Raw genomic sequence first — 18,387 nt, 5'->3', positions numbered from 1 at the left:
TGCGAAAAGACCAGTTTTCGTTCTTCGCGCTTCTCCAGTGCGCATCTTCGCCCTGATTGGCGATACTTCCAAACGAAGTGGAAAGCGATTAGCAGAGAGCTCGCTGCGTTCCCCCACCATCTTCCAACCTGGCGGACTCTGGTATCCCGCAGTTATGGACTCTGGTATCCCGCAGTTATGGACTCTGGTGAATTGCGGTATAAATTCAAAAAACACTACACACATTTTTGGGATTTATTTATGTTGTTTTTAAATTTTATATATCTCAAATCAATTCAAGGAAGAAGAAATTATTTATATAAACCGCTGTAGCACTAAAGCAAATATATTTAATAATCTTTGTTATCGTATGCAGCTATAGTTTTCTCAGTTTAACATTAGGGTGTAAGTTAGTAGTTTCTGGACCCCCTGTGGCTCGGGGGGGCTTAGAATACGGCCACGGTATCCCCTGCCTGTCGTAAAAGGCGACTAAAAGGGGACACACAGAGGGACTGAAACAAGAGTTGTAAAAGTATGGAAGGAAGGAAACAGAAGCAAAAGTATGGCAAAATAGAGAGATGAAATTTAATAATGTACCAACCCATCCCCGAAGGCGCATGGACGATAGTGTTCGGTGGGCAACAAGGGGGCAGAAAAGCCCCCAAAAAACGCCAGCCCCTGTAAGGGCGAAATTCGTGATAGTGATCAGGGTTGGGTCATTCGAGTGTATTCTAGGGTTTTTTACATTTTACAGTATTTTACGGTAAGATACGTTAAAAACGTATAATACCAGATTTGCGCCATTTGCGATTAAACTCAAAATAAAGAAATAATCACAGGATAGCCTTAATTTATCTAAAAAGATGTATTTGTGTTACAGAATACAGAATATAGACCCGAAAAAATGAACTCCTCTACTAATAAAAATACTGGTGTAAGTAATCGTTGTTCATGATTGGAAAAATGATTTTTTGAGAATATTTACTGACAGTATGTTAAATAAAATATACTTACAATTAGATTATATTTAGATATAATGAAATTTGTTAATAATAAGAGAAAATATGAAATATATTTATGTTTACGGTTATAGCTGTTGAGCAACTGAAAGTCGATATTACGTTAGTAAGAATTTATTTCTCATTCAGGCCAATTAAAGGTGTACAATTATGTAGTGAATAGCGGAATTATAGTTTCACTTTCATAGCTGGTAATTCTAACGCGAGACTAAGGCTGAAAGTTTCAAAGCTTTGCAATTAGCACAAGGAAACATACTAAAAATATTATAAATTATTTATTACACGAAATGGCATTAAACACATTTATTGCTAATAATAAGAAAGGATATTACGAGTTTCTTAATCCTTGAACAAAGTTATAAAACATATACAAGGATATTAATTTAAAGAGATTGCCTAGATCGACAACAAAAAGCGATGAAAACGCTACAAACATCAATTGAATTATTTAAACAAGACACTTCGAGAGAAATCTTCAACTTGTGCAACGAACCGACGTAAAAACGTTTTGCTCCATATAATGCGAAGCCCTATGTTGATCAGAATTCCAAATCTCAAGATTTAAAAATTCTAGAATTCCAAAATTCTAAAATGTTCAAATGCTAAAGTTTCAGGAACCAAAATTTCCAAATTCTGAGATCCTAACATCATCCCCCAACGTCTTATACTTTATTCCATAAAAACCGCTAATGCCATACTTTCCACCTATTTTATAAACACCCTAATTAAACTCTAAAAGGATTAAAGAAGAGACCACCCCATCGACAAAAGATTGTCGATAAATCATTTAACGCAAGGATTCATCGATGAGGGGAATCAAAGGAAAAGGGTGATGGGAATAGTCGCGATGGTGGGGGGAGACATCGAGCGCCGGAGGGGCAAGCGCGCGCGGCACGCGGTGGTGGGGGGAGTCGGAGGGCAAATGGAAAGTCTGACTCTGACCCGCTGGCAGTCTCGTTGATCCAGCCACGGGTAGTATGCGCCGGTGACGTGACAATGGCGGTACTTGTAATTGCGGTACGGTGCGTTATTGTGATCAGCTGATCAACCGAGCTTGTCAGTGGTGCCGGAAGTGTCCGATTCTAAGGACACGCGAATCGAATAAATAATTCGAAGAGCAGAGGCTCCGAATCGACGTTTCGTCTCGCATCGTCGTTCGCGAAAGAGAAATTCGTGAAAAGAAAAGAAAATTCCATTTCGGGAGATATGTCGTGGTCGCGCTCGTGATCCTCTTTAGTTCGTCAGGCGTCGGTGTTATCCTTCGCTTTTTTTCTGTGAATATTGTGTTTTGCCATTTTCGCGGCTGTGTTGTGTGCACGTATGCGTGAGATTCGCACGAGAGATAGATAAATGTGTGTTAGCCATGCCTGCCGTGCGGAAATACAGAAGGGATACCAGTGAAGTGAGCTGCTGTCTCAAGTATGTGATCTTTGGATTTAATGTCATGTTTTGGGTGAGTGGTCACACGCTTATTGTACAATTTTGACCGGCATTTAAGGTGTTTGTATCCCTAAATAATCTAGTTAAATTTTCAAAATACTAACCCAGAAGATAACGAAGATAACAATAAAATAAACAAAAGGTACATTTTTAGTTATAATTCAAAAATGGCACTTTCAATTTTCTTCAAAATTTAGAGGATTATAGAAGGATATATTATAAATGATTTATAATAAAAATGGAAATTATTTATTGCATAGTTTCAGAAATAAAATCAAGGACATTCAATATTTATTTTATGTTATTTAGGTGTTTTAGTGAATTTATATCATAATGTTTCGTAAAATTAGTTTAACTGGTTTACCAATGTTCTGATTTTTGAATTTGACTTAGGTGATATAAACACCCTAATTGCGCGGTTACGCGCCAAAGGCGAGCCTTTGAACTCCTAATAACTAATGTTTTGTTACGTTTAACGTATCAACACGTTGACTGCCTTGCGGGTTATTTGTGAATTTAATGTGTTTAAATAATTTAATTGAAAACAAATTACAGAATTGAATGAGAATGTGTATCTTACTACGTTTATTTTAAGGGTGGCAGTCAACGTGTTAAGATAATTAACCTTTAACTATTGTTTTATAACATTTATTATAAAACGTACCTGGGGATTCGTTTCCATATTTGTAATAATTTTTTTTTTTAATATCCAGTTATTTACCGGGGCAGATAAAAATTCGCTTCAAATTTAATCTTTATAATTCCAGGATTATAGCACACGGTGTTGTTGAAATTATTAAATCTGTGTGTAACGAAATACACTGTTCTATTTGAAACGCAATATTTTCCACATTTCTGAAAATATTTGAATTAAATTTTCATTGAGTTGCTGGCTGTAATTTTCTACATTTTCACGTGGAAAATTACATTTGAAATTTGAGGTTTAGAATTTTAAAAACCACAAACCAAAAATCAAATTAACACAGAATTAAAATTCGCAGGAATTTTATTTATTATAATTAATTTTCTTTATTACAATCCAGGCTTCGCTGTTCAAGGGTTAATTCTCAAACTTTTATTAGAATAAAATTTTAGTATTTAAATTCTTTAATTATTAAATACAGGCTTTGCATTTAAATTCCCTAACTATGTAAATATAATTCTCTGCTCCAGAATACTAAATAATTCACAAACTTAGGTATATTAGAATAAAATCTTAGCCTCTAAATTACGTAATTATTAAAGAAAAACTTGTAATAATTTTAATTCGTGAATTTAAATTCGAATAGAATGTTATTTAATTTATCAAGTAATATCAGAATTAAATCTGATCGTAAATTTCAATGTTTCAATGTTTTTATTAATTTATTTTCATTCATTAATTTATAAATAATAGGATGAAACTTTAATACTTCAATTCCTCAATTATTTATATAAATCCTCTCCAAATCTTGTATCGATTTCCATGATTACAATTCATGAATCTATATTAAAACAGAATTTCAGTACCAAATTATTTAACCCTTGAACTGCAGAGACTGGGTTAATCGAGACCCAAATTTACCTACATCGGAGTTTCATATATGGGAACGTGTTTGAATTTAAATTCAGATTTAAATTTCCAAAATTTTGTATCGATTTTCGTAATTTGTTCGACGGTATTCGAGGGAGGGGATAGGTCGCAATTGATTGAATTTATGATTCCGTGCAGCAGCGGTATACTTTTGTGAGGAACACCGCGAATGACCTGTATGCAGTTCGTGTGTGTCGCGAAGTGTTCCAATTGCAAGAACCACGATGCAGTTGGTGCATGTGCGTCACGGTCTGTATACCCTATAACGATACACATAGGGAATACCCATATACGAGTCGTTCCGAGTTAAAAAGCATGCAAATCGCTGAACTTTTCCTGCAGCTAGTTGCGAATCGCAAAATCCGAGTGCTTTTTCAAATTTTCCCTGCCGGATGCCGTCGTTAATAAGCAGCTGCATAATTCCAAAATTTCATTTCGCACTTCGTGCTAATTACGCGTTGATGAAATTTATTATTAGTCACGTCGGGTGGCATCATTTCAGATTTGGATATTTATTTTATTTATCCATGTATATCGTGTTAATGTTTACACGCTCGCGGCGAGACCTCGCGAAACGTTGTAACGTCGTGTTCCAGCCTTATTTTGTATTCATCGAAGTGTGACGTTCTGTTCCTTCAGAATGTTCGAAGGCCGGTAAGCAACGTGTTAAAAACTTGTATATACATACGTATAACGTTCCGAAGCTGGAGAAGGATATTTTAATGACTCGTCAAGGATACAGTGGGGACACTGCACTCGTTGCTTTCTCAGAAACAGTTGAATGTCCTTCACCTTGGTGAACGGACGTTCGATAATGAATCATTCTCCTTATAGAGGATATGGGTTAACGAAAGAAATTTTTAAACAAATAGAAAAAGTGGACATATATGGTAAAGTAAATTACAAAAATTTGGGGACTGTTACTGAGAAATAAAATTTTTTTTTAAATATAAGATTTTAACTTAGCGGTGACCTCAAATAAATTTTTTTGAAGAAGATACTATTCTTTAGTAGTGATCTAATCCTACTAAAAAAAATTTTAAATAAAAGATTTCTATATATTTAAAGAAAATAAAATTTATAAAATATGATTGGAACTCTGGCTCGATTCCGGCATTTGAGGGTTAAAGGAAAAGGATAATGGAGAAAGTAGATAAGGTAGTGACCAGACGTGGAACGAACATTCTATTTCCTACTCTTCAGACAAGGTACACGTGTTACCAATAGCAATCCTTGTACACTCTCTATGGTTGACACGCTTTTACTACCAGGCCCACGTTACGTCTGTTGCATTACGTGTACGCATGTACACGCGATATTATTCCTGCGTATTCAACCATGTGGTCACGAACCCGATGTCGATACTGTTCTTCATGAAAACGTCGGCTGGATTTTATCCTCGTCACTTCCTTCGCCGTGGTCCGTTGTTCTTCTTCGTACTCGGTCTCCCAGTCGATCCCTGGCACTGTTTGAGGAATCTCATTACAAAAGTTGCCTGTAAAACCGGTTTCTAACCAGTGCAACCGGCCACCATGGCATAGGTTCATTTTACTTCATGTAGGTGTGACTTCTTTTCACTACCCTCTACGATGGGGTGCATTTTTGGACACCATGGATGGGCGTAACTGAGATTTTTAGTACATTTGCATCGAATATGCCCTGTAAATTTTCTGATAGAATTCTCGACCCACCCGGTATATTACGGTGACCAATGGATCAATATTCCTTGTTCATGGGGAGAAACTCAATATCTTGACGGAATAAACATGCAATTAATTCTGTCCAAGATTCGTTAACAACCATATTTAAGATGATTGATCAAGTTATTGGAGCGAACTGCATAATTGACTTTATTGTTACATTTTTACTACATTTTTATGATTATATTTTATTGGTGGTTTTAAATTCTTTGATTTATTGATTAATTGAATGGAAAAGTAAAAGGGCACCAGAGTTGAGCATTATTTAATTAAAATGAAGTTGATTAAATTATTTTTATAAAAGGTTATTCATTATTTTTAAATAATTTCCTGTCATTTATCATTTTTACATTTTTCATTTATTATTTGTCAATTAAAATATTAATTATGTATTGTTCGTTATTTACAAATTATCTCAAACTCTGCGTCATAAAATGTCATTTAAATGAATTTATTTCGCAAATTCCACCCATGATTGACAGTTAATAAGAATACAGTGACCCACATCTTTGTTCACATGAAAATTTTATTTGTTAATTAAAATAATATTTTATCGATTTAATGATATACCGTATAAAATATGGTCTCTACATTTTTCTGAAAATTTGCAAACATGTGAATCACTGTATGAATTCTTTATCATTGCCTGGAGGAATTAATTTTTGTGAAATATCATTAAACTTTTGATTAGAAAGTTGAGATTCAAATATCCTGGAAAGTTTAATTGGAGATAACTGTACCAAAAGGAATGCAGTTATCTAAAAAGCCTCAAGGAAATTTAGGTCTCGTAGAATATGCCACTAGCAGTGCACGAACAACCGCATGAAATCTTCAAAAAGTCTTCAAACAAGCATAACGACTCGTTTTATGCCCCTCAAAGAAATTTAAACAAAGAAATAGCTTGCATATTTCGCAAAGATTAAATTTATAATAGCATATTATAACTATATGTCTCTGTAGTAGCTCTAATCAAATGTAAAGATTTAGAGTTAACTTTTATTTATAATAATTTTTCATCATCAAAAATCATGGTGATTATTAATTATTACTTTGAACACCCTATATACTACAGAACAGTCCTTAATTCACAGTGGGTATCTCCCAGATACTCATATATGGATTAACAGTCGTGAAAGGGTTAAAATGAAATATGAATCTCTCGAGTGGAGCATTAGAACAAACCGTGTCGTCGATTCGCTTTCTAATCATTACATAACCGATGTCACAAGTGCTGTAACGATCTAATGGTCATCTAACACTCGTGTGTGATGTATAAAAAAACTATTCAATTTTTGTTTGGTGTGATGCATTCCTAGATAAAGCAGCACCTGCTTGAAATAGAAAATCAAAACATTCAGACTATTTCCTGGATCGTGTTAAATAATACTGCAATTTTATATTAATTAAAATATTTATTTGATATCACAAATTTTCAATTGATATTTCAATTATACAATTTCCTGTATGAATTTATAATTATTCGTTGAAATAAATATTTCTCTCGTTTCAATATTATTTCCATCAAGGTCTGATTTAATCACGAGTGCACTTACATTTACACACAGAGAGCAATAATCGTGAAAATGTAGAATAGATAGTGGGTCAAAATGATGCTGAATTCGTCAAATAAATCTTCAAGTATTATCCTATTTAGGATCCCAGAAATATTTCAATAACCATTTCCAATCATTTTTGCTCAAAATATACTCAGTCGTTATATAATGGTACAGCAATTATTATAAATAAAATCGTAACTAAAAGGAGAGTTATTTCATATACGTATACAATATTTTATTTGCTTGTTCCAATTAATCGATAAAAAGAATATTTTCTAAATTGTTGGTTTCATTCGTATATTTTTATATACAGTATTTGTAGAACGAGATGAATTGATAATATCGGTCAGAAATGTATTGTATCTACGAATGTAGTAAGTACAAACCACACTTCTGATAAAAACAGAACGAATAAAAAGGTTCATTGCGCGAAATCATAATACCAGCTTGAATATGACCGTCATTATTTTTGCATAAACCTGATATTAAATCGTAATTCTGTTTTTATCGTTTCATTTCATCGTGTTTCTTATTACAGGTAAATTGAATGCAAAATCGGACGGTACAAAAAACTGTATATTTTGATCATCCTAGTAAGACGGTTGTACAAAATCCGCGATTTCCATAAAGCTTCGTTCTGCTTTAGCTTTGCAAAGCGTCTAACCGCGAGCGGATTTACGAGCAGAGAGGAAATTTTTTAGAGTACGAACTTTGAAGAACGTTTCAAACTTCAACTTTTCCGTTTAATCTCTGCTTCTCGTTTTTCTGCTATTTCAAATTTTCAACAAAATATTGCCGTCCCCTTTGTGAATAACGTTCGTTAATTAAAACGTTAATAATAAATTCAGGGATTTCGGTTTGCTCTTTGTTGTACGATTCTTTTTTTAATTTTCAGAAGAAATTAATATCAATAAATTAAATAATGAAATTAATTATAAATCTTAAAACCACTGTTGATGGCCATCGGTAATTTTAACATAAAAAAGAATCATGCATAGTTACACCTGAAATTATCAGACCATTGAACGAACAATGATCATATTTGAAGATCAATGATTTATTCCTTTTTTATACATCCGTTTCTGTGAACAGAGAGCATTGTCGCAACAGTTGCTGGACAAAAGAGGGTTCGCCGACCCCTTGTCACGAGTCACATGGACGAATAAGTGCAGTATGCGTGCGTGAAACCCTATCTTCCGGCCACCGGAAAATGTTATGGAGAACGTTATTACAGTACCCTTCTCGCGCAGCTGCATTCTAAACGCGTTTCCGACCAAGTAATCCTTTTGTTCTGATTAGCTCAACGCGATCCTTTGATGCTTCAACCTGCCATATTGAACTCATCTAATTATTAACACGTTATTTGTCACAATGAAGATCAATGTTTGCTGTAACACCTATTAAAATTCGAATTACTAACAATAAGAGTAGCTAAAAAATGTGATTTTTAATTTCAACATTTCTATTTGACACCTTAAGTGGATGGTTAATTACCGTCCGAGGATTAATTGATTAAGATTTATTAAAAATGTCTGGACCGACTTGTCGCTTCTATAAAGTTATATTGAAAGTTAAAATGTATTAAAACAGAAGTGAATAATGGGGGATCATTCACACCGTGGTATAATAAAGACCAAGAGTGAATGACCTGTTATTATTTGATAGTCTTTGCACACGTATGCGTGTCACGTTTAGAAGTAACCCTTTGTGTTAGTTCCGCTATCATCGTATCAGTCGTTTATTGAACGGAAGTATTAAAAATATTCTTGACCCTCGTATAATAGACATTTCCTTGAAATATTTTTTCTAGATACAGAAATGATGAAACTAATAAATATCACTATTGACTGTTCGTTACTGTACGACTTACCATTCGACTGACCTTTTATTACACAATTCGTTTAAGTAGGTCAGGTACGGAGGGCTGGATGATGCGCTCGGACGCATAAGGAGGGTAAGTGCACTTATGCTGTTCTTGCATCCGTGTCCTCAATTGTTGATGTTCCAAGTCGCCGGTTGAGTATTGGATGAGATTCACGAACGCAGTTGCACCACCGGTGAATCTTTCGTGGTCCTTGAGGACTCTTTACCGTTGAACAGAGGAGTTTGGGCCAATCGTGACCCAAACTTACAAAACGTATACAAAAATATCAAAGTAAAGTTGAACGTGCGTTGGAAAAATTTTTAATAAAATATAATTCTGTCAAATCAACAATAAAGAATAAATAGGGATTATTGAATTATTTTCGTAGAAAATAATATTTTTTATTATTTGATGATAATACTAGTTGTATTGTTCAGAAATAATAATAGTGATGAATAATGCTATTACTGCCTTACACAGTTCTATAACTGTTTCTGAAGGTATGAATCATGCTGAATACGTGGGAGTATCATTTGCAGTATGATTAGCCTCGCAACTCCTTTCATTTATGTTACTGATCTCTCAATTTTAAGATTTTCTACTTACTTTATTACGTTAACTTAATTTTCTGCAATTTTTATAAATTAGTGCATTATTGTTAGAATTAGCAAAATGACTGAAAGTGATAATTTTCAAAATTCTAATATCAAAATTAATTTAGAATTGAAGATTATTTTCAATTATAAAATATTTTTTTAAACTTAATAATAAAATAACCACTTTCTCTAGAGAGCCCTACTGATACTCGGTGCCATACAGTTTCAAGTGCACTTTACAGATTTTTACCGCGTGAAATACACTTTAATCGCGTTCAAGTTCAGCCATTCGTTAGAAGTTTCAAAGTACCAGCTCGCTGTTGGCTTCTGTACGCGAGAAGGCATTGTGTTGCACACATTGTGTTTGATCGACCGTATTGTTCACGAGTACGTCACGTTAGCCTCGCCCTTTTACGCAGATTTCTCTACCCTTCTACGTTTATCACTCCTACCTTTCACCCTACGCTCATTACGACCCCTCCCCTGTTGAAAGCAAAGTCATTCCTGTTGGGGTAAAATTTTCAAGTACATTGAACACAAGAGCCGCTGTTGTGTCAACAGAGGTTCGCCCTATGGGTGTAAAAGTTTCCTTTCCTCCAGAGGTATTTTATTTTAATCGTCATTCCGGGTGTTTATGGGGAATTAGAAACGCGAATTCTGAAGACGTGATGAAAAACACAAATTCATTTTAATTTTTTATTAAATTTGAAAATTAATTACTTTTTGGTCGTTTTTAAATGATATTAATCTACAATTTATCCCTCAGGATAAGGAGTGGTTGGGGATCTCAATTGTCCTACACTATATGGTCTAATGAAAATCCTTTGTGTCCTCTTTTTCAGGCTTTTATGTCTCTCCATTCATTATTGTCCCTCTTTTTGGCCATTATGCATGTGTGGTCTTTTCCTGTTCATTATTTTTCCTCTTTGTGCCAACAGCAGAGTTGCCAATGCAAACTTGACTTTAACCATAGGACTTAGCAAAATTAAAATATAATTAGTCCTTACCAATGGATGAAAATGAGGAAGGTAGCCTGCCTGGCTAGTTTTGTCCTCTTCCTCGCCCCCAGGAACTGGTAAGGCTTATTGCTCCAGTTACTTGTCCAATGTAAATTTGATCCAACTGATGCTCTGCTGTTATTGATTATACGTATCCTAATTTGGTGCATCCATCCTACTCCTTAAGGCACGTGGTCCCACTCCCCCCAGTGTGAAGTGTATATAGTCTTATTAACTACATTAATCTTAGTCCTGAAATACTCAAAACTCCATCTGTAATAGGGAGACAAGGCACGAAATGAAAGATCGAAATTGTCAAATGAAATATTAAAGTCATTTTTACTATGAAGTTAACGTGTTACAGGCTAAACTTAATCACTTTGTTCGGACACTTCGTGGGTCTCTATTGCGTGGGACTGGGTAAAGATGTCGTGACAGAAGATCCCCAAAGCTGTCCTAATTTGAGGCGATAAATGTAAATCAGAGAGTTGAGATTCCTGTACTTTGCAAAGCTTCGTTAGCTCGGTCCGTTAGGTTTCATCCTTGGCCTAATTGCATCCCAACTGGGGCAGCGGTGAATCTATCGATATTCGGCTTCGGTTACGAATATCGATATACCGGGTGTACGCGTTAATTTGCCATCTATAGTTCCTTTATTCCCTCAAATTAACACGTTCACTCTGGGAAACTTACCTAGTATCATGGAGTAAACCGAGCGACAAAATTTCCAGGATTGAGTTATAGGTTCTTAAATTTTTCATCTAATTAGTGCAGAAATTTCAATACTTTTATCAAAATTTTGTATATTAAGCGAGGCATCTTATAATGGCACTAGGACGTAGGGTTGACCAGTTTGGCGTCTTATGGTGCCATCAGGGATTCTTTCTGAATCCATTTATGAATATAGGAAAATTTGCTCAGGAAAAACTGCTGAATCAGATAAATTATTTCCAATTGAGATTCAATTTTTCCTCCTCTATTCGAAGAAGTCACGCGACCGTGGGCCGACTTGTATCATAAAATGAGAAATCAAGAGATTTGAATCGAGGTGTTAATTGACGTTCGTGACCGGTCCGTCTGTTCAGTACAATGACAATGATGATTTATAACGGGTGTATACGTCAAGATACGCCTACTAAAAGACTAAGTCAATCACTTTAATCACCATTTCGTGCGAGAAAAAGATTGTAGAAGCCTATGTGAAATGTACCCTTGTCCTAATAAAGCTCGCCCACTTGCATGTTGTAATGGAATTATCCACTCTTCTTCTTCCTGTGAGCAGACATTTGCACATATCATAATTAACAAGCGTCAAATAATTTTATTATAGTAATTTGTTCATTTATTATCATCAGAAGAGTACATTTTAATAAGAACTTGAATGCAGTAGTCAAACTTCATTTATTTCTGGAAAAATCATCAAGTAAATTAATTAAAATTTTTCAAGTTCAAAGTTTGCGAAAAAAACTTAAATCGTCCTGGAGTATAAAAAATATTTTATTGTAAATTTACCCGGTCCGCACCAGTGGACAATAGGTTTCGAAGTTTCGGAACACATTTGCAATTTTGCACTGCATAAAAGTTAGCATCCGAGTGAATTTAATGCCGTCGGACGCGAGTACCGTGGAACAGAGAGAGATTCTGTCGCTCGTAGTCATAAAAGAGGATTTCCACGACCTGGTTTACTGGTACCGACGAGAGAACGTTTGGTCGTCATTCTTTCTCGCGCGACAACCACGTGGCCTCCCTTAGCTCGTTACTATTCCTTTCGTATAGACGAACTTGTCGGCTGTTCGTTACGCGAGAAATATGGAATCCGGTGAATCCATAAAAATGAATGCCATGCAAATACATCATTTATTTTCTTTTTTAATAGACAGAAAATTTTTATTTTACTCTCACAGGATGCAAAAGATACACCGACGATGAAAGCATTTTAGGTAGAAGAAAAGTATAAGGTGACTAACACCTCGAGATGCTCCGTTTCTTGGCTCGGTTTTCTACATCAGCGAGCCTCGTTAAATTCCCATTGGGCCTGTTCCAACTCCGTCACAGTGCAAAAGCGACGAACCATGTTTCCACGAGAGAGTGAGAATGCACGTATGCATTCATGTGCACCCTCTTTTTGCTTACCCTTCTACATCATGTAGAAACAGGTAACTGTTTCTGAGAGTATGTTAATATTTTTTTGTTTAAAAGCTTTCGTATTTTAATTAACACCCCGAGGGAAAATCATAAATTATTATTGCCCTTTTTCTTTAAGATTACTTTTAATTTAGAATAAATTTCAATTTTTAGTCTGATAGCCCCAGGGTCTCAGAAATTATAATTTAGTCCTGGCAATGACCAACCTTCGTAGCTATCGTGTTTCAACCATAATCCCAAACTTGCTGGACACACTTGATATTCTCACACGCTCTGAGGGCGAGGGTGCTTTTTTCCCACGAAGATGCTTATTCATACAAGAACCCTCGAGGGCGATTCGAACCCATGAAGCCACTTTTTATGCACCTGGTACTGTCCCAGTCGCTTATTAACCATCTTTCAAGGAGTAAGAGGCTTAAATACAGATTTTTACTCTTTGGAGTAAAAAGAAAGGGATGAATCTTCTTTCCCTGCATAATTTGAATATATTAACACTTTAAGGGGGAAGGAAAGTGCTTTCTTTAAATTTTTTTTTTTAAATAGATTTCTATAGAAATACTTATTTTAGTGGTAACTGCACGTATATATAATAAATAATACAAATAATTAAATTACTCAGGAAATTAATACTATATTTAAAATTTTTAATTTTTCCAATAAATTACGTTTATGTACATAACAGTAATTATACGAATAGTCGAAACTTCTCCAGGACGTTGTGTGACATCTATTTTACTTCATGGTTCATGAATATTTAACAATCACACGTAATTGTATGTACCATGAATTTCCGAGCACTGACTCAATTTGTACGTTATTCAGTTTCCTATTGTATTTAACGAGGCAAATATTGAACTGTGATATAATGTAAGATCTTTCCAGGTGAAAATTTCCTTTCCTCAATTATTTAAACGCTTTGGGAAAGCAAACAGAGTACCAACATATATTAGCTTCCTGTTTGCTATTTAGAATTTAAGTTTATTAAATCAACATTTATATACATTGAAATTAATTTCTAGAATGCAGATTCTAAAATTATTTCTAAAATTGTTATTCCTTAAAAATAATTCTGAACGGAGGTAATTTCGAATTTCTATATTACACGTTCTCTTAAAGTTATTACAAATTTAGGTATATTTTATTTTCGTCACTTTTACTGTTCGACTTGCGAAATTAGTCTGCGTCAATAATTGTCCTCTCTCGTTCCGGATTTCGATCAGAAACGCTTGGACGGCTCTTTCCATCAGAATCCTTCGTCCGCGTGTTCCGACGTTCCGGAAATTATTTTATCCTCCCTGCAGCCTTCCGTTTCATCGATGTCTACTCTCCTTTCCTTCCCTTTCGCTTGCTGCTCTGCTCGTAAATTTCATTTCTATGAAACTTCTATGTTCAGCACTAGCTGCACCAATATATTGTTCTTTAGAAAATAAAACAATTAGAAACGAGGTAGCTTTTCCTATGTTCTTATAAAAGAATCAAAAGAGAAAAACAGGGTAGCTTTTCAAGAGAGTATTAAAATCTTTGGGGTCGTACATTTAAAACAAAACATTGGAACTCGTTTTCCTTTTGATATTGTACATAGAAATAGTTGATATTATTTTCGTTTTGAAGAATTATTCTCTTAAAATAAATTTCTCTATTTGTGGAAAGAAAAGTTGTTATTTTTTTTTTTTTTTTTTTTTATAATTGGCGTGAAGTTGGCGTTCGCACGGGGAACGTATTCCGCCGCGGTCCCGCTTTTAGTACCGTGCCTGCAGACGAGGGCCTGCTTACCGGCAGTGAGTAGGATGGATTGGGTGGTGTTACCGGAGGAATGTAGTGTTTAGAAAGACAAGAATTTATGCGGAAAAATTTTCAAAAACAACCGCTACTTTTAACCTGTACAATAAGGAAAATATTCGTGAAGAAGGAAATAAAAGAAATAATGAGGTGATGCTTACGATAGCCACATCATCGGGAAAGGGACTTTGATCCTCCTGTATGGGATTTTGTGTGGAACGTAATTAGAGGTTCCCTCCACAAGCGGGTTAGGGTGTTCCTTGACGCTATAGTTTTGTGAGATATTGGTGATAAATTCATGTACGGTCGGGATTGAGGCCATGGTATGGAGTGATTTTGTTGAAAAACGTCGAGGTTTATTGAAGATGATTTTAAGGGTCTTGTTCTGGAAAACTTGGAATTTCTTTTTGGTAGTTGTCGGTATTAGAGACCACCATATGACAGCACCATATGCGAGCACTGGTCTGATGCACATTTTGTAAATGCTTAATTTAATTTTGACAGATAGAGCAGAGTCTTTAGAGAGGTGAGGATATAAGAAATGGAGTACCTTGCTTGCCTTTACAATGCGGTTTAACGCCTCCTCGTTCCACCTAAGGTGCTCGTCAAGCAAGGTACCTAGGTATCGGACGTTTTTGGACCACGGTGTCGGGGTGCCCTCAACGACAACGGAACATAAGCTTTTATGGTTGTTATGGTGCTTTTTGCGTGAGAAATAAATGGCTTCAGTCTTGTCAACATTGATGGTCAGCTTCCAGTCCTTAAAGAATTTTAGGATTTGGATTAAATATGCCTGTATTCTTGTGACAGCAGGCAGGAAACGAAAGGAGGTGGTGTAAATGGCTGTGTCGTCGGCGAATAATGCAATTTCGCATATCTTTGATATGGGGATATCGTTGATATAAATTAGGAATAGAATAGGACCTAGGATCGATCCCTGCGGGACACCAGCGGAGATGTTGTGGTAAGATGAACGTGCACCATTGAGTTGTACATAAAAAGACCTGCTGGTAAGATAGGAGTAGATAAGTTTTAAGAGTCCAGGGTCAAGATTGTGCCGATACAATTTAAATATTAAGCCGTGGTGCCAAACGGTGTCAAAGGCCTTGGCAAGGTCGAGAAGAATCATAACGGCACAGCGTTTCACATTCAGCTCGTGAGTAATTTGCTGTGATACTCGGGTGATTTGGTGTATGGTAGAATGACCCTGTCTAAACCCGAATTGTTGCGGTATTAAAATATTGTTGACGTTGAATTGACTGGAAAAAAAGGCGCGATAGATGCATTTTTCGAAAGTTTTGCCTGGTATGGATAATAGGCTGATCGGTCTGTAGCTAGTCGGTTTCTCTCGAGGTTTATTCGGTTTTGGAATAGGGGCCATTCTGGCTATTTTCCAAGCATTAGGGAAATAAGACTTGGAGGCAGATGCCCTGTATATGTAATAAAGTTGTAGGATGATCCTACCAGAGGCCTTTTTGAGCATGGGGGCTGTGATGCCGTCTGGGCCCGGGGCCTTGCGGTTTTTGAGCATTCTTACATCAGTTTTGATATTGACTGGTGTTAGCCATAAACTGGTTGCACTGTGGTTTGGAAGAAGGTGTAAGGTGTCAATAATTTTATTGACCTCGCTTTCAAGTGGCGAGGAAAGTGCCGTTGCCGTTGTGTGCACAGTGCTGAAATTGCGGGCAAGGATCTCCGCCTTGTCTCTGTCAGTACAGGCCAAAACATTGTCGGAGTCCTCAAGTGGAGGGATTACCCTGGAGGTTTTGTGGGAGTTGGCTGCCTTAAACGTGGCCCAGAATGTAGGATCAGTTCTTTTAAAAGATTTTAACGTGTTTGTCCAGTCAGTGCGTCTAAGGTGAGATATACGTTTTTTAATCGAGGTAGAGAGATCTCTTATGTAGTTTTTGATGTTATCGAGTCTGTATATTTGATTATATTTACGAAATCTCCGACGGGCGTTGATCATTGTTTTTAGCGTATTATCGTTATGGAGGAAGGCATTGCGACCGATAGAAGTATCGCAGTATGTGGTGGCACGGTTACGACAGCCATGAAGGAAGGAGTTGAGCTCTTCGATGGTTGAGTCAATGTCTTGTGTAGTGTCAAACTTGGTTGTCAGTTTAAATTCAGCTGACTCCATAAAATAGCGATCCCAGTCGGTCACCGGTTCAAGACCAGGAGGTCGAGTGGAATTGAGGCACTTGAGAATCACTGGGTAGTGATCGGAGGAAAAACGTTCGGAAACAGTGCAGTCAAAGTCGTGTGAATGATTACATATGAAAAAGTCGAGCGTGGATGGTTTGTGTTGAGGTGAGAATCTGGTAAACGTTGGTGGATGCAGCAGTCTACAAGGAGAGCGCTGGACGTATTCATAGACAATTTTGCCGGCATGATTAGTGGTAAAATTATTCCACGATGGGTGTTTGGCGTTCCAGTCGCCACCGATGATGAAAGGAGAACCCAGGCGTTCAAGGATGTCAAGGTCTGTGTTAGTTAATAAATTGGAGTTACGGACATAAATAACGCCAACTGTTATTTTAGGATGTGAAATTTTTGCAAAGCACGCTTGGAATTTCGTGGCTAAGGGATTGTCAACAGTTACAGAGTCAAGAGATTTGTGAATGAGGAGAATCGTGCCTCCAGAACGATTTGTAGCAAGATTGTCTTGTCTTATCACAGTGAAGCCCGGTATGGTGAACGAGTCGGTGGGCTTGAGCCAAGTTTCTGTGATCATGACGATTTGAGCTTGAAGCTCAGAAATAAGTAAGATTAATTCATTGCGACGCAATAGAATTGATCGGATATTCCATAGTATAATACGCGGGAAGACGACTAATCAAGGGAATTAATGACAGACCAAAAGGTCTGAAATTTCTCCGCTTTTGTCCGACAGTTACGAAGTTTATCAATAAGTATTCTTGTAATCTGAAGCATCTCATTCAGATCGACCATGGTGTTCAAGGTTTTTAAAGACTCGATCAGCTCGCCCATTGTGTTAATGCCGTGTTCCGGGCCTCGGTTGTTGGATTCTAATGGTTCCGCAGATCGTGGACCCCTGCGGCCAGTGACGTCAGCGTACGTTGGAGTTTGCCGTGTATTAGTGTGCGAGGGGCGCTCGTCTATCGCGACGCGCGACCCACCGTTTTGTAAGGTAGCAGGAGAGGGGATGAGCACCTGTTTGTCAAGAAACGCAAGTCCGCGGGGCGCTTTTGCTGCACCAACTTTGGAATTTAGATACTTATCGAGTGCAGGACACTTGGAGTAATTTGCAGTGTGCCCTTCACCGCAATTGGAACACTTGGGGTTTTCGTTAAAGGATTTGGAGCATTCGGAGGAATGGTGTGAACCCGCGCATTTGACGCACCTAGGAGGTAGGTTGCAGTTCGTAGCGGAGTGACCGAAGGCCTGACAGCGAAAGCACTGTGTATAATTTTTATTAGACATGAATTTTTCCCAATAGATTCGTGCATTAAACAAGAATCCGACTTTATTAACGGTGTTAATAGTTGTGCCAGGAGGAAAATTAATGCGGTACGAGACATATCGACGTGTCGATTGTTCGTCCGTGCGGCGTATCGGTGCGCAACCGTTTGGATTAAGGCCTTGGGCCTTTAATTCGTCAATAATTTCCTCGCATGGAGTGTCTGGCAAGCCACGAAGGACTAGACTTAGTGCTTTGTCGGAATTCAATGTAAATGTAAAAAAGGGGACTTTGCCCTCCTTCAATACTGTCTG

At 36.7% G+C, this 18,387-nt stretch overlaps 1 protein-coding gene across 8 annotated transcripts in view; it reads left to right on the top strand.

Moving 5' to 3' along the window:
• Positions 1 to 103: 103 nt before the first annotated feature.
• Tsp26A (Tetraspanin 26A) overlaps positions 104 to 18,387 on the top strand; it is a 44,940-nt gene continuing 26,656 nt past the window's right edge. For 2 of the 8 annotated variants that reach the window (XM_034328931.2, XM_034328935.2), the window contains exon 1: positions 1,896 to 2,451. In XM_034328931.2, the coding sequence (XP_034184822.1) occupies positions 2,362 to 2,451 (90 nt within the window). In that variant the 5' untranslated portion in view covers positions 1,896 to 2,361. Of the gene's footprint in view, positions 743 to 859; positions 914 to 1,895; positions 2,452 to 12,629; positions 12,882 to 18,387 lie in introns of those variants that run through there. The other 6 variants (XM_034328934.2, XM_076689642.1, XM_034328932.2 and 3 more) reach the window with 5 other exon arrangements.

The sequence above is a fragment of the Osmia lignaria genome, chromosome 8, assembly GCF_051020975.1.
Source record: "Osmia lignaria lignaria isolate PbOS001 chromosome 8, iyOsmLign1, whole genome shotgun sequence".
Lineage (NCBI taxonomy): Eukaryota > Metazoa > Arthropoda > Insecta > Hymenoptera > Megachilidae > Osmia > Osmia lignaria.
The sequence above is the reverse complement of the archived record's forward strand: the minus strand, read 5'-3'. Positions and strand labels throughout refer to the sequence as shown.